At 41.7% G+C, this 15,727-nt stretch overlaps 2 protein-coding genes across 4 annotated transcripts; one reads left to right on the forward strand and one right to left on the reverse strand.

Annotated features, from left to right (window-relative positions):
* Positions 1–92: 92 nt before the first annotated feature.
* zmp:0000001267 (b(0,+)-type amino acid transporter 1) lies at positions 93–11,461 on the forward strand. Of its 3 annotated transcripts, none has more exons than XM_047611701.1 (6): positions 93–964; positions 8,962–9,095; positions 10,076–10,205; positions 10,294–10,418; positions 10,512–10,599; positions 10,689–11,461. In XM_047611701.1, exons 1-6 carry the CDS (start codon positions 269–271, stop codon positions 10,917–10,919), a joined length of 1,404 nt encoding a protein of 467 aa, XP_047467657.1. In that variant the 5' UTR covers positions 93–268; the 3' UTR covers positions 10,920–11,461. The 3 variants fall into 3 exon arrangements, with proteins under 3 accessions (XP_047467657.1, XP_047467655.1, XP_047467654.1); XM_047611699.1 differs by lacking the exon at positions 93–964 and adding an exon at positions 2,202–3,229; XM_047611698.1 differs by lacking the exon at positions 93–964 and adding an exon at positions 4,528–5,603.
* Positions 11,462–12,454: 993 nt separating this feature from the next.
* On the reverse strand, positions 12,455–15,704 carry adprs (ADP-ribosylserine hydrolase). The gene is made up of 6 exons (XM_047611041.1): positions 15,337–15,704; positions 15,115–15,211; positions 14,777–14,984; positions 14,302–14,489; positions 14,015–14,115; positions 12,455–13,259 (listed from the first exon to the last, which is right to left on the reverse strand). The coding sequence occupies exons 1-6, from the start codon at positions 15,521–15,523 to the stop codon at positions 12,868–12,870; spliced, it is 1,173 nt and encodes a 390-aa protein (XP_047466997.1). The 5' UTR covers positions 15,524–15,704; the 3' UTR covers positions 12,455–12,867.
* Positions 15,705–15,727: the final 23 nt, after the last annotated feature.

Consider the following 15,727-nt stretch of genomic DNA (forward strand, 5'->3'; position numbering starts at 1 on the left):
GTGAGATACAGTGTGTGAAGAGGACAGAGCCCAGTGTACTGGGTGAACTGGATCATTGACCTTCTGAAATAAAAGGAGCACAACCAATCAGAAATCACCCCCTTTAAAAAGATATGGTGCCAAAGCTAAACAGGCAGTTGTGTGAACCGCCTACATAATTATTAACTCCCTGAGTTGTTGCAAGAGTGACTTTGGCCACAGAATTACAGCATTTTCTCCATTGTGAAGAAGTGACATACAGCACTCTGAGTGACTGACTGTTGTCAGGATGGACGAAAAGAAGACGCTCAACCTGAAGCGAGAAGTTGGGCTGGTGGGAGCCGTGGCGCTCATTGCAGGGACAATGATCGGATCTGGGATCTTCATGTCTCCACAGACGGTTCTCAGCACCATCGGCAGCACTGGAGCCAGCTTGGTGGTGTGGGCGAGCTGTGGTGTACTGGCGATGATGGCGTCCGCCTGCTACGCCGAGCTGGGCACGGTTATTAAGGAATCGGGTGGAGAGTACATCTACATCCTCAGGACCTCGGGTCCGGTCGTCGCCTTCCTTTTAATCTTCAGCTCGGTTTTATTTGTGAGACCTGCTGGTGTTGCTGGCATCGCGCTCAGCTTTGCTCAGTATGTTGTGGTTCCCTTCTACTCGGACTGCCCCCCTCCTGTGCTGGTGGTGAAGTGCGTGGCTGCAGCTGCAATCCTAATACTAGCTACTGTGAACTGCTTGAACGTTCGCTTCGCTATGGCAGTCCAAGTGTTCTTTTTGGTGGCCAAGGTTCTGGGCCTGGCTGTCATTATAATAGGAGGCGTGGTGATGCTCATCAGAGGGCACACCGAAAGCTTTGAAGACTCCTTTGAGAACACGAATGTGGGAATCAATCCAATTGGTATTGCTTTCTACCAGGGACTGTGGTCCTATGATGGATGGAATAATCTGAACTATGTGACTGAAGAGCTGAAACGTCCAGAGGTGAGTTAGAGATATAAGGATTATCAGTGATTATTGATTGACATCAGTAAGCAGTCAGCGTTAACCCTTACAATTACTTGCCCCCACACTACTACTCCTGCTTAGTATTATCCCTTCCAACAGCACAACATAGTACAGTCTTAGTTTGCAGAAATATAAGTACACTGGGCATTCAAAATAAATAAATGTCGACAACAGGCTCCTCCCTCAGTATCTAGACGTCCTCCTGTGGTCTAGGAAGCGTTCGGAAAAAACTGGCTATTCTGGGTCCCACATAGTCCAGGAAGATGCCAATTTTTCCTCTGGTCCTCTGACATTTTTCCTCTTGCTTTATACCATTCTGAGATAGTGTCTTATTTGAAATTCACTTTAGTACTACACAGGAAGTAGGAAGATCTACTTCTCGTGTTAAAGTGGACCCACTGTACCAACTGGTAGTGATTTGAAAGGGTTAGTGTGTTATTGCCAAACCAAGTGATGGTGTGCTGCATTCAGATTTATCCACAACAACACACGACAATGCTACGTCAGTGCAGTGGGTACCCGAAGTAAAGGGTCTTTAGAGTGGAGAGTGGTATTTACAAGAATGCTTTGCACAGTTACAATAATCTTAATAGCAACAAATAAACTAAAAACTGCTACATGAATTTAGTTGCATGAAGAAAATGATATCTGACATATATTATAGCTCGCTAAACTTACCAAGTCAGCATCTCACAATCAGTTCTAAAACTTGCAGTGCGCCTCCAAAAAAATGTCAGAATGAGACATGAGGCTGGAGGTGAGGTGCCTTACAACGTGCCAGAATACAGGGAATCACAATTGGAAAGTTAAAGATTACTTTCTTCAGATGGCAGATGTTATAGATGATTTACTTTAGATATTGTCTCAGCTGAAGGAAGCACAATAAAAAGCGCACTTATCATCCAGAGATTGCTTGTTTTGATATACATCTTGTATGACACAACAGATGTCTGCGGTCAGTGAGTATCGTCATGTGCGTCTGTGGCACTGCTGCTGTCGACTCCTCAGAATAGAACTTAACGTAGTGAATGAGGTAATAGGGTTTTAGTCGTGGAAAGACAGTCATGATGACTGTGCTCAAATTCAACCTGAATGTAGAAATAAATAAGAAAAGCTTTTAATAAAGTTTGTATACACATTTATTTTTTACATCTGTAGCCAGATTTACATGGACACATTTTAATTAAAAAAAAAGCACTGAAAAAAAAGTAAAAAAAAAAAGTATTTTTTTCCCGTATTAATATTACTTTTTTATGTCATCACAAGATGGGAGATAAAATACTGCCCCTCACATATGAGAACAATAACTGTGGGTGAGCTGTAGTAATTTAAAACTTCTTATCGATGTGTGCAATGTAATTGGAAGTCAGGAGCAAAGTCAAAGACAAACAGCCCTGCCACACCTCCTTTTTGCGACCATTTAAGTGTGATTTCATGAGTGTAGCTTCCACCCACCAGTTCACAGTTAATCTGCAGTGAGGTCTGTGGGTGGCCAGCGTCCACTGTGAATGCCTCTGAGGAAGCAGCAGCAGCTCTCACACAATGGAAGGAGACGGACAAAGACTCAATCTGAAGAGGGAAGTGGGGATAATAGGAGCTGTGTCATTCATTGCTGGAACCATGATAGGATCTGGGATCTTCATATCCCCCCAGTATGTCCTGTCCACCATAGGCAGCCCTGGGGCCAGCCTTGTTATATGGGCCATCTGTGGGCTAATTGCCATGCTTGGGGGACTCTGCTATGCTGAGCTGGGCACAATCATACCAGAGTCTGGAGCCGAGTATATCTACATGCTGCGGACTGCAGGGAAAGTGGTAGCCTTCATGTTTGTCTTCAGCTTCATCATGGTCATGAGGCCCGCCAGTGCCACGGGAATTGCTCTGAGCTTTGCTGAATATGTCGTGGCCCCCTTTTACTACGACTGCACCCCTCCGCAACTGCTGGTGAAATGTGTGGCCGCAGTAGGCATCTTGGTGCTGGCCGTGGTCAACTGTCTGAGCGTCCGCTTGGCCACCAACATCCAGGTGGTTACCATGGTAGTGAAAATGCTGGCGCTGGTAGTGATCGTGCTGGGAGGCGTCGTGAAGCTTTTCCAGGGCAGCACTGAAAACTTTGAAAACTCTTTTGAGGGATCAAATGTTGGCGTCAGCTCCATTGGCATTGCTTTCTATCAGGGCTTGTGGTCCTATGACGGCTGGAACACCTTGAATTATTTAACTGAAGAACTGAAACATCCAGAAGTAAGATTTTCTACTATTCAGAGACTTTAAAAGTGCAATTGTGTTGGTAATGAAAATTGAAAAGGTAGGTAGCACAAATGTATTCAATTTAGGGATTTAAATGTGAACCATAAGCCAAGGTAACTGTATGTGTGTTGTATCAGTTGAAACTCCGAACACAACTTCTGATTCGATACGTTTTTGTTATTTTCATTATTTTCTACATTATAGATTAATACTGAAAACATCAAAACTATGAAGGAAATAATGTAGTAAACTAAAAAATGTCTTTAAAGTAGTCACCTTTTGCTTTGATGACAGTTCTGAGCAGTCGGTGTCCTCTCAGTCAACTTCGTGAGGTAGTGGAATGGTTTTGCAGCAGTTTAAAAGACTTCCCAGAGGTGTTGAGCAGACTGTTTTGCCTTGTTTTACCTAGTTTTTCTGCAATTATGATCAAGTCCAACACCTCAGGAAAGCTTGTCCACCCAGATTTTCCCTTCTTCTAGTACCAGCTATGGTCTTCAACTCCCGGGCAACGTCATAGTTCCTTTTTGCCAGGGAGACAGAAAGTACACGGCACATAATTCTTTAAACTGAAGAAGCCGGGGGGTGTCCCAGTCGCATTGCACCTTCCCTTCCCCCAAGAGGCGCTGTGGTATGCGACTTGGGGGCGTGCTTGCAACAGAAGGAAAGGCATGAGGCAGATTTGGATGAGATTTCTCCCACCATAACGTGGTCCTTTCATTTTTTTCTCTCTCATTAAGCAGATTATCAACCCTTGGCCAAGGAAGGGAAACAAGGGGATTACAGGCAGCAGCAAGGTCTATTGCAACTAGCTAATCTTTGTTCATCAGAGGAAAGTGTCACAGAGATCTAGATCTATATGATTGTACAGTATTGCAGTGTCAATTGTAAAGATATGGGTAATGTTTACTGACTTGAGGCCAGAGATGTACTGTAGATAATGGAATGGTTCTATACATAAAAGGTTCATTCTACGTAAGGGAAATAATTGTCCGATGTTTCTGAGTAGGTTTTTTGGTGGGATACTGAAGGTGGTGCATATATGGATTTATGAATGTTTGGGTCTGAGACACAGTTTGCTCAATGTAATGGGCTGATGAATAAATCCTGGCTCGTCTTTCTGTCAGAACATGTTTTGGTGATCCGCTTGGGCTCCACTTGTCATTTCACACCAGTTTGGACAGTCCTCAGTATTTCTTTGTTGCAAAGAATCCATTGTCTTGCACCTTTTTCCTGTTTTGGAGTTGGAAAAAAATATCGGGGAAAATGAAAAATCAGACTGTAGATCTCCACGATAACACATATTTTTTATTCGCTTGGGTTGAAAGACTGAAAGTACTTAGGTTAATGTTTGAATCGCAGACCATATGTTGCTGTATAATCATAATCAGATAACGTTTGCATAAAAAGATGTGAGCTTATTTCAAGAACTGCCGGTTAAAAGGTTTACAAGTACTTCAGAGTTAATAATAAAACTTCCAGTTCGCTGAACAGTTTCTCCTGCCCTTTGAACCGCTGCTGTCTGGCCAGTCATTTTGCAAAGCTCATAATTGTTAGGTGTCTTATGTTTTTTTGTCATGTGTGTGTCTGCGCTATAAAAGTGGTAACGACAGTGCCTTCATCTTATGCTCTCTGTTCTCTGTTCTCTGTGGCAATGGCAGGCAAAGAAGCTGAGGTCCTGAAAATGAAGCGGGAAATTGGGTTGATTGGTGGGATAGCGTTCATTTCTGGAACCATGATTGGATCTGGGATATTCATGTCCCCACAGTTTGTCCTGGGCTATGTGGGAAGTCCCGGAGCAAGTCTGGTGATCTGGTCTCTCTCAGGAGTTATAGCTATGCTTGCAGCACTGTCCTACACTGAGCTTGGGACAATCATTTCTGAATCTGGTGGGGAGTTCATATACATCCTGAGGATCTACGGTTCATGCCCTGCCTTCTTTGCAGCATTTACTTTCATCTTGGTGGTGAAGCCTTCCAGCATTGCAGCCATGGCAATTAGCATTGCAAAGTATGCCATAGCACCCTTTTACCCAGGGTGCGAGCCTCCTCAACTGGCAGTGAAATGTGTAGCAGCTGCGGCCATTCTACTTGTTGCCATAGCCAACACCTTGAACGTCCGGCTTGCTGTCAGAATCCAAGTGGTCTTCTTAGTGGCTAAGGTGCTAGCGCTGACATTCATTGTAATTGGTGGGATAGTGGCGATCACACAGAGTAGCACTGTGATTGTGGAAAATTTTAAAATTGAGAATTCATTTAAAGGCACTCAGTTCTCTTTGAGCACAGTGGGGATGGCTGTTTATCAAGGACTCTGGTCTTATGCTGGATGGTACAACTTGAACTATGTCACAGAGGAGCTAAAAAGACCAGAGGTGAGACTGTGAGGGTCTGGGTCTGGACTTTGCATTTGTACTTAAGAGATTAAGTACAGAGATATACTAGCTACACATTTTTATTTATTTTTTTAAATAGAACAACAAGTCTAGTCATTTGACTGTTGCCACCTTGTTACATTATGCAGGCTACACAACTTAACGACTGACATGTGACGTTATCTTTTTCTTTTAACCTCATTGTTTCCAGGTCTGAATGCTCATTTCAAAGCTAAGTTTTCAATTTAATAACTTAATTCCAGCATGAAACTTCCATTAACATGTTCAATTACATGAGAACTTTCAAGATGTGCAAAAAACATTGTTTTTCTAATCTAGTCCAATCTAATTGTGATAAAATGTGTCCAGTAAATGTATATTATGAAGAATAGTACCAGCTAGAAGTTACAGTAATTCAGTTTTTCATTCACAACGAGTTTATAGATTTTGTTACTGCTTTGCATTATTGCATTATTTGGCAATGATCACATCGTGTTGTTGTGGACAAATTGATGGAAAGATGTGACATTCTGTGTGTTTAAGCGACGTTAAACAAGGTCTGGAAGGTCTGAATTTTGTTCATGGAGACTTTTATGGGGCGGGTGAATCAACTACTGACCTAACTGCTGAAGTCGTTCGAGGAAGGATTCCAGGGAGAGTAGCCATGATGTGTAATAAAAAAATATGAGCAGTTGGATTGGGAGATTGGGAGTTGACTGGGCTATTGGAATTAAGCTGTGTTGTGAAGATAAGAATCTAATAATTCTGAATGTTTATATGCCATATGAGTGCATACAAAATGAGGATGAGTACCTTAGTAGATTGGCATTTATTATGTCTTTTATTCAGGACAACCATTCTATCTGCATTTATGTTGTTGGTGACATGAATGCTGATGTGAGTGATCCCAATTCCTTATTTGGTAGTCATTTAATTCAGTTTTGTCTAGACAGTGGATTGATCTTATCTAGTAAGTCACTATTGCCAAATGATAGCTTATATACTTATATCAGTGAGGCCTGGCCCTCTACCTCCTGGCTAGATCACTGCCTCTGTATAATGAATGCCCATGACTCCATTGAAATGATACAAATTGACTATGATTTGGCTACTACAGACCACATACCCTTTATCATGGTCTTGAACACAGGCAATTTACCAGTGATGTTGCCTGTGGATAATGGCAATGGTGGAGGGAAAGGAGACTTGTCAAAACTGTCTAAGAAAGATCTTTAAAAAATATGTGAATCAATCTAATGCTTTGCTGAGTAACATTAAGGTCCCATTTGATGCAGTACTATGTCGGGATATGGACTGTAAAAAAACACTACACTGTAAGGAATTATGTTCCCTGTATGAAGCTATTGTGGAGTCTCTCAGTATCTCGAGCAGGTCTCTATATAAATATAGGACAAAAGTGTGTAACGCTAAGCCAGGTTGGAAGGCTCATGTAGAAGAACTCCATGCAGAGGCCCCCGAAATGCTTTTAAGAAATGGGCTGAATCAGGCAAAAGCAGGCATGGCCCGTTGTTTGAATATAAAAAATGTACTAATGCTAGGTTTAAATATGCACTTAGATATATTAAAAGGAATGAAAATACTACGAGGGCAGATTCACAAGGAAGCTACAAAAAAATAATGTTAATTATTTCTGGAAAGAAGTCAAAACTGTTAATAATTGTAAAACATCTCTTCCATCTAATATAGATGATGTGAGTGGTCCTTAAGAAATTGCACAGGTAGGCGGAAACACTATTATGAACTGTTAGATTGCGTAAAACGTAATCTGTTTATAGAGGATAATGTAGAGTTTAATGACGATGTTATTGTCACTTCTACTGAGGTCCATGAAGCAATACTGAGGTTAAGAGATAATAAGACCTGTGGTCTGGATAATATCACAGCTGAACATTAAACTTACCAGTCAGAAACTGTGCCCTCTGGTGGCTATGTGCTACACAGGTTTTTTGTCCTTGGAATATTAGCTGACTCTATGCTTTCAGTTGTGCTCGTACCAGTCATTAAAGATAAAGTGGGAAAGCTGAACAGCTCAGATAATTACAGGCCAATAGCTCTGGCCAGTGTCATGTCCAAAGTGTTGGAGACAGTTCTACTGTGTAGACTTGAGAGGTACGTCTTGTTTACTGACAATCAATTTGGTTTTAAACCAAAGCATGGCACTGACTTAAGTTTTTTTTGCGCTAAAGGAAATTTTAGATAAATACAATAGGCAAAACAATGTTCATGTGTTTCATTGATGCCTCCAAAGCATTTGATCATGTTAATCATGAGAAATTATTCTTAAAATTGTTGGTGGGGGAAAAAAAGTGGGGTTCCTAGTTTTATAATTAGAATTTTGGTTTATTGGTACTCGCATCAGACAGTGAGAGTGAGATGGGGGAATGTAACATCTGCTTCCTTCCTTGTGTTATGGTGCTGATTTTGATATAAAATATAACCCTAAAAAGAAGTAAGATCATGATTGTCAGAAGTAGGGAAGACAGACGGTCAACCTTTCCTGACTTCCATCTGTCTAGCACTGCACTGAGCGTGTTCAGTGAAGTAACATATTTGGGCCACATCCTTGCTCACTCTTTAAAGCATATTGTACATCTTTGTATACTTTTGCCCACTTGTGGTGCCATTATAAACAAGGAAGCATTAGAAAACTCACAGTGGCTTATAATGACAGCATGAGGCTGCTGTTGAGAGCCTCATGAAGCTCTAGTGCTAGCCACAGGTTTATTAGCGTTTGGTACCTACCTGTTCTGCCATGCTGCGTAATCTGATGTTTATGTGTAGGGCATCTGGGTCAGAAAATGACATAATCACTGCTTTGGTTAACCACCGTACGGAGCTCTGTTAGATTTTTCTAAACACTGTGGAACCATTGGCAAACATGTCTGTATGTTAGACACTGAACATTGTCATAGGCTTTGTATTGTATTGACAATGTATTGTCTTTTTATTCTGCTGTTTTGTTTTCTTTTTCTTTACCGTGTAATGGATCCCCCTGGGTCTGAAATAAATAAAAATAAATAATATTTGATTGAACAGTCTAATGCTACACTCAGAAAACATGTACTTGCTTGCCAAAGGACAAGTTTCCAAGAAAACCTGTTTCCTGGTAGAAAATGTTCATGGGTTTATTCATTGATCAGTTCCAGTGTGCTGGATTATTCTTTGATAATAAAATGTCATGACCAAAACCACCTTTTTGTAAAGTGAACCATTTCAAGTAGCTGACAGTAGTTAAACAGTGTAGATCATCTGCACTTCATCATCAGCATTACCTCTGTTCATCATGCAAGCTTGTTGATCACGGCATAAAAATGATGCTATCTTTTCTTTGGTGCAGGTGAATCTTCCCAGAGCGGTTGTGATAGCCATTACTCTGGTGACTGGTTTGTATCTTCTGGTGAATGTGAGCTATCTGACAGTAATGACACCTAGAGAGCTCATGTCCTCCAGCGCAGTAGCAGTTACCTGGGGGTAAGACAACATCTGATCTAAATGCCACAGATCCACATTGATTGATTGTGTCTATTGTTAAAGATGACTTAAAGGTGACACAAAATTAATTGTGTCGACTCTGTAGGCTCAAAATGACTGATGATTTGCCCAGGACGAGATGCACCTTCAAATTAAGGCCAACAGCCAAAAGTCCTTTTCTGTTCAAACAGAACAAACCTACAGTTTGCCAGCGAATATTAAGGCAAAGATGCCTTTAATACTGTTCTCTAAACAGATGAATCAACGATTCTTGTTTGGTCACGGTAACAGTGAATAGTTTCCATTATTTTGGTGCTGACCGCATAATCAGTAGTAGATCCTCAGAGCAAGTATTGTTTGGTGTTGCTTTGTTTCCACAGGGAGTGAGCAGCCTGCAGTTTTTCATTTAACTACTGCATCATATCAAGCAGTATTTGAGGACAATGTGAGCAAGACCTTTAGGATCAAGAAGATCCCAAGCACACGAGCAAATCCACCAAGAGATTACTTCAACAAAAGAAATAGTGAGCAATGGAAAAACCAAGATAAAAGTCCAGATGTGATTCCCAGTGAAATGTTGAAACAGGCAGTAGAGGCAGGAAACCCATCAAATATCTTGTAACTGAAGGAATTTTGCATGAAGAGTGTATGAAAGGACATAAAGTAACTGGCAGTTTCTTCTAAAAGTAGCATTAGCTTTGGACGCCAGCGATGTAATTATCCACAGAATAATATCACATCTGTTTATATTTTTGTTAACTAAATGAAAAAGCTAGCACAAACCAAACCACCTTTATCTCTAGGTACTATTCGAAAAACATCTAGTTCCGCAGGAATCAACTTTTTTTCCACATAGTGTAACTGTGTATGCTTACCTCAACCATTCATTTCACAACCACAACCACCATCAACTTCTGAACTAACAAACTTCTGAAAGACTGCTTTTGTAGTTACATAAAAGTTGTTGTTTTGTTTCACAGGAATAAAGTGTTAGGCAGCTGGGGGTGGGTCATGTCTGTGGCTGCAGCCCTGTCAGCTTTTGGTTCGCTAAATGGGACGTTCTTCAGCGGGGGCCGTGTGTGCTTTGTCGCTGCCAGGGAAGGACACATGGTGACGGCCTTTATATGATAAGTATACAGTATGATAGTTTAAAATAAAGTTGGCACCAGAGTTTCACCCAGACCTGTTTGTGTTGTAGCCAGATATTCTGGCCATGGCTCACGTCCACAGACTGACACCATCTCCAGCACTCATCTTCACCACTCTCATTTCTCTGGTGGTACTGGCCATTGGAGACTTTCAGAGCATCGTCAACTTCTTCAGGTGAAGACTAGTTTTGTTCTTCTTCTTTGTTTCTCATGTCTTGCATACAGCTTTGTTTTTTAGCCTGACGTTCCTCTACATTGCTGCTTTCAGTTTCACAGCATGGATTTTCTATGGAATCACCTTGTCTGGCCTCATCTATCTCAAAATCAAGAAGCCGGAGCTCCCCAGGCCATACAAGGTCAGTGTCAGGTGTGCTTGTCAAATAATAAGTAACACTACATGAGAATCAGCACTTGCCGTCATGCCTGTCTCGTCCTCTCTCCACAGGTCCCCATTCTGCTCCCCATCCTGGTCCTCATTGCGGCGGTATTCCTTGTTCTAGCACCCATCATAGATGATCCTCAAATTGAATACCTCTATGTAACTTTATTTATTTTAAGTGGCGCTATAATCTACGTACCTTTCATCCATTACAAGCTCTGCCCAGGACTGTTGACAAAGTTAACAGTGTTTATGCAGCTCTTCCTGGAGGTCGCCCCAGCAGAGAAAAACCTGTGAGCTTTACTATACACACAGATTTTTACAAGCTATGCTCCAAACTTAATGAGTTCAGTTTACATGGACTGTCTTTGAATTATAGCAATCGCATACAGTATTTTCTTTTTGTAAAAAAAGGTTTGTAGTTCGACAGCTAAAAATGTACATTATTGTGAACTGTGATTTTGAAACTTAAATGTATATAAAATGTGTTATGGAGATTTTTAATTTTTTTTCCTGCACAAATAAAAAATCATCTTTATAGTTTCTTATTTTCTCTTGGAAGATGAAGCAAATGAATTTGAGTAAACAAAAATAGGGATTATACAAAAGCCAGAAAAACGACTTAACACAGTGGAAACAAAGTGGCTTAAAAACAACAAGCTAAACACTGTACTAGCTGCAGCTTTATTTGGTTAAAGCTTCTCTCTAGAGTGTGTAAATCAATGTAGCATTGAGGTTGATGAGTAAATAACTACTATAACTAAAAGCTTTGTATTATGGTTTTAAAGGTGTGTGTCATTTAAATTCAGTCAAATAAAGGTGCATCTATGCTTAATTAACAGAAGGCGTTTGGAGTACTTTTTGGTCACTGTGGCAACGTCAGTACTGGATGTTCCAACATGTTCCACACATATTCATTTTACTCAGAGGATGAATCCCAACTACGTTACACTATCCTTTGATAATACTTTCACTTGAAAATGTTTGACTGTTAGTGCAATAGGCAACTAAAGAAGGGACTGAAATTAAATTTGATTTACGCATACCTGTCCTCCTGGGGATGAACTGCAATTATCCTTTAACTATTCATCTAATTGCATGTTTATTTGTCCAATAATTAAGCTTGAAATTAGTTTCCTCCAGCACTTGCAATTTGTGTTTAGTTCATTAGTTAATTTGTAAATGTTATCATGCTAATGTGCTAAATTTACGGGTTACCCAGAACATGCTAAAAGAGCATGAGACCCTATGATGTTTAGCATTTAGCTCAAATCGCTACTGGCTACTGTCTCCCCATGTCTGATAGTAGCTTTCTGTTTTTGTTTTTTTTCCCTTCTATAGTTGGTTAATGATCTTATATAATACTTTTCTACCTATTGGCACTCAAAGGGCTTTACAGACACAATGACACATCTAACCACTGGTTTACAGTCTGTGATTCAGTAGGTAGAGCAGGTTCTCCAGGAACCAGTGGGTTAGCGGTTTGACCTGGCACATGGCCCAAGACACTGAACTCAAAGGTGCTCCCAGTGCTTGGCACTGTTGTGTGAACGTGTGTGCGCTTGTGTGAACGAGCGGGTAAATTTGACATTGTGACTGTAAAGTGCTTCAAGTACCAATAGCTATTTAAATACAAGCCAGTTACAACTTACATTCACATCCCAGTGCCACACACTGGGAGCGACTCGTGGTTCAGTGTCTTTATCCGTTAAAGTTAAGGAGTTCAACAGGAATCCAGGATGAGTAATAACATGTCACTGGTGATATGCAGTGTCCTGAAAGGAGTTTGCTTTTTGGGTCTTTGACTTTAAACAAACACGCATACACATGTGTGAATTTAAAAAACAAAAACAAAACACAAGTTTATTAAATAGTTATCCACCAAAAAGGCCAATTTATAGTGCAACTTTCACAAGACAAAAGATTGTTCAACATAAAACCAGACTTAGAGTATGTTTATGCATATTTAAACCAGGAGTTGAAGGAGATTAGGTGATGTGGAAGTGTCACATTCTCAAAATAAGGATGTTGTTTTTCTGTTCGTCTCGGCTACAGTGTTGTTAGCTGACAGATGGCATGTGGACAGCAATTTTCGGCTTAAAAAATCTTAATACTAGATGGCTTAAGAAAAGATTTTTCCCAACAAAAGATGTCTGAAACTGAAAATGACAAACCGTCTCTTCTGCATCCTCAATGCATGTGTGTGTGAGAGAGAAAGTCCTTCTGCCAAAACCCAGGTGAGGCATCACTCTGCTCCAGTTTTCTTTTCTGTACCATTAGAGGAGTTTGATTTGCTTTCAGGTCTGTCTGGACAGCTCTGCTCTCCCGTCTCAGCCCTGCCCCCCTGTGATGACTGGTGGTACAGCATGTGAAGCCGCTCTGCATCCACATGTGCATCCTCCGTCCCCTCGCAGCACCTTATCCATGACTGGGGAACACCCTCTATACCATAATGGGCTCCTGCGATTGCCCCAGCCATGCAGGCTATGGTGTCTGTGTCCCCTCCCAGGGCCAGGCTGTACGCTATTGTCCTCTCCAGGCCACCGTAATTCTCTGGAAGACATTCCCGGGGTTGCAGGCAGTGCAGGACGCAGAAGATGGCAGTGGGGACTGAATGGAGCGCTGCGATGCCGTTACCTAGAAGGAAAATGGGCAATGTTAATATAATATATAAGGATAGAGAAAAACAGATTAAACAATTTAATCTGGACGATTACAGCTGGTAACGAGACCTACATCTTAAATAAACATAGCAGTGTTAAGTGGGGCTGAAAAACAGAATACAGTTACGTCATCTGTTATTGAACATTTTTATAAAATATTTACAACACAATTTTTACCGTCATTTATGACTGACATTGTTTTTTTATTTACTGAAGCTGGGAAGCCAGAACAACTTTCCCACCCACAAACTTTTTGTTTAGAGAAGTTGGTCTGGAGTCTCTCTGTTGTAAAATGATTACCCCCTAGCCACTCAAACTGTTTGGCCGAGCTTTATGTGGTGATGGACAGAAGTCATGTTATCTGAGCTCCATGAACTGAGCTGAATTTGTTGACAACAAAACTTCCCTGATTGGTTGTAAGAATATCCAGTTGCATGCAGAGGATTTTTTTCTCTTTAATGGACATACCCCATAATGACATCTAAACATTGTATTTACAGACTTCTATTGTGATAAGAATTGGATCTGACTGTACATTAGTATTGTCACTGTCATTATAAATTCTTAAGACAGGAACTGAACGTGCAAACATGTGAAGTAGCCTGTCACTGAATATTTAAAGAAGGAACACTGTTATTAGGTCAATTAGTTCTGTGATATTAGTGAGACAAAAAAAGAATGATGAAAAGCCACGTACAAGATTAAATGATATGAATAAAGAGAACTGACCCAGTTCAGAGATGACCTCCTCTATGCTGACCTTGCTTCTGTCCATCAGATCTCTAACTCTGTGAAGACGCTCACAGAACGGCTTGTCTGCTTCTTTAAGGCTGTAAAGACACGTCATTATAAAAGAAAGATAAAACACATGGACATTTCAGGGTTTATACACATAAATTATGACTCCTGACAATGACTCCCAACAGTGGCAGACATTTCTGACATCCTCAAACAGGACAGATCAGATCTGTGAGCTGAAGTAGCCACAGAGGAAGCTCTATTCGTGCAATACTCACATTCTGGCATCATTGCGTGCTGCCTCGTTGCCCTCCACTTCCTCCATTTCTGTAATTAGCCTGCCGATGAACTGCTGAGGCAAATCCAGCGCCCCTTGCAGGGAGAGGTGCACAGCTAATGCCTGTAGCACTGCCCCATTGTAACCCAGAGAGCAGGAGTGCGTCAGCATGGCGCCCAGGCGTGCAAACTACAGAAAAAAGGAGACAGAAAAAAAGAAACGTGAACGTAAACATGTGCTTTTCATCCAAATACTGCCCTAAACACCACCGTGAGTTTTTGCCGTTCTGACCACAGAAGGTGCACAAAAAAGTTATGCTGTGTAACTGTACAGTACAAAATGAAACCTAAAATAAATTAAAAATTATGTGAAACTATTTGCAGGTGTAGAGCAGGAATCAGACCAACTTGACAATGATTGGCGTAGACATTAATGACCTGAGAGACTATTTAATATGTATGTCACCAACCGCTCACCCTTGTAACATCAGCGATGTCAGGAAAAGCCAACGCGAAGGGGGCCGCTCTCATGGCCCCTCCGTTGCCGAAGGAGCCCCGGCCATTGAACTGATCCCTGGCCGGCTGATACACGTCGCTTAGCTGGGGAGAGGAGAGCTTCTTCAACACCTGGATCACACCTGAACCATAACCACGGCCTGGGGACGCACTGTACTCCTTAGCAAACCTAAAGGGGGTCACAGCACATGGGCTTTAGTTTGTCCTAATCTGAAATGTACACTGGAATAATCTGGATATTATTTACACCATAATATACTTGATGTGTGTGTCTGTGCTAGTTGTGCTGATTTGTCTACCTGCGAGCCATGTCCTGTTCATCAAAGCCGGTACGGGTGAGGAGAGACTTAACCACACAACGAGCCATAGCTGTATCGTCACTGTAGTCAAGGATACCTAAAACACACACATAATATATTTAGCTCTTGTATCACACACACATCTTAGAATTTCAACACTGTCACTGCAGTGCAGTGTGCTAATGTCTGATCACTGGCATTAGATTCCCTTATTCCACTGACCGCTTCCTTTAGTTTCGTCCTCCAGGCTGTTGAGGTGCTGCAGCACACTCTCCATAGGCACCTCCTCCGCTCCTTCAAACTCTCCGCCGACACAGTCCCCCACCACAGCCGCGACCAGCGCTCCTCTGAACCGGGACAAAGACGCCGGTCCCCCCGCTGCCATGGCTCTCACAGCCGTCGCCGCCATTCATCCGCCGGTGCAGACACCTGAACCTACGCCGAGAAATCTGTCGGCTGGCCCGCTGATCGGTCTACCAGTCAGCAACGGGGTGGATACAACACAGGAGACAACAACAACAAATGTCGACTTAACTCCCTCCTGTACTGCTTCCTGGTGACAGTTTGACCCTCGACGAAAGATTTTGGCCGGTAGAAGCACACTTCAGTAGAG

This window comes from Mugil cephalus, chromosome 17 (assembly GCF_022458985.1).
Source record: "Mugil cephalus isolate CIBA_MC_2020 chromosome 17, CIBA_Mcephalus_1.1, whole genome shotgun sequence".
Taxonomy (NCBI): domain Eukaryota; kingdom Metazoa; phylum Chordata; class Actinopteri; order Mugiliformes; family Mugilidae; genus Mugil; species Mugil cephalus.

Bases quoted from the DNA above. Each gene is read 5' to 3' on its own strand.
- zmp:0000001267 (XM_047611698.1), top strand. From the start codon at position 4,797: ATGTTTTTTTGTCATGTGTGTGTCTGCGCTATAAAAGTGGTAACGACA. The intron at 9,096-10,075 runs GTAAGACAACAT...TTTGTTTCACAG, and splicing joins GCAGTAGCAGTTACCTGGGG to GAATAAAGTGTTAGGCAGCT. The intron at 10,600-10,688 runs GTCAGTGTCAGG...CTCTCTCCACAG, and splicing joins AGCTCCCCAGGCCATACAAG to GTCCCCATTCTGCTCCCCAT.
- adprs (XM_047611041.1), bottom strand. From the start codon at position 15,523: ATGGCGGCGACGGCTGTGAGAGCCATGGCAGCGGGGGGACCGGCGTCT. The intron at 14,985-15,114 runs GTAGACAAATCA...GACCCCCTTTAG, and splicing joins GAACAGGACATGGCTCGCAG to GTTTGCTAAGGAGTACAGTG. The intron at 14,116-14,301 runs GTGAGTATTGCA...GTGTCTTTACAG, and splicing joins GCACGCAATGATGCCAGAAT to CCTTAAAGAAGCAGACAAGC.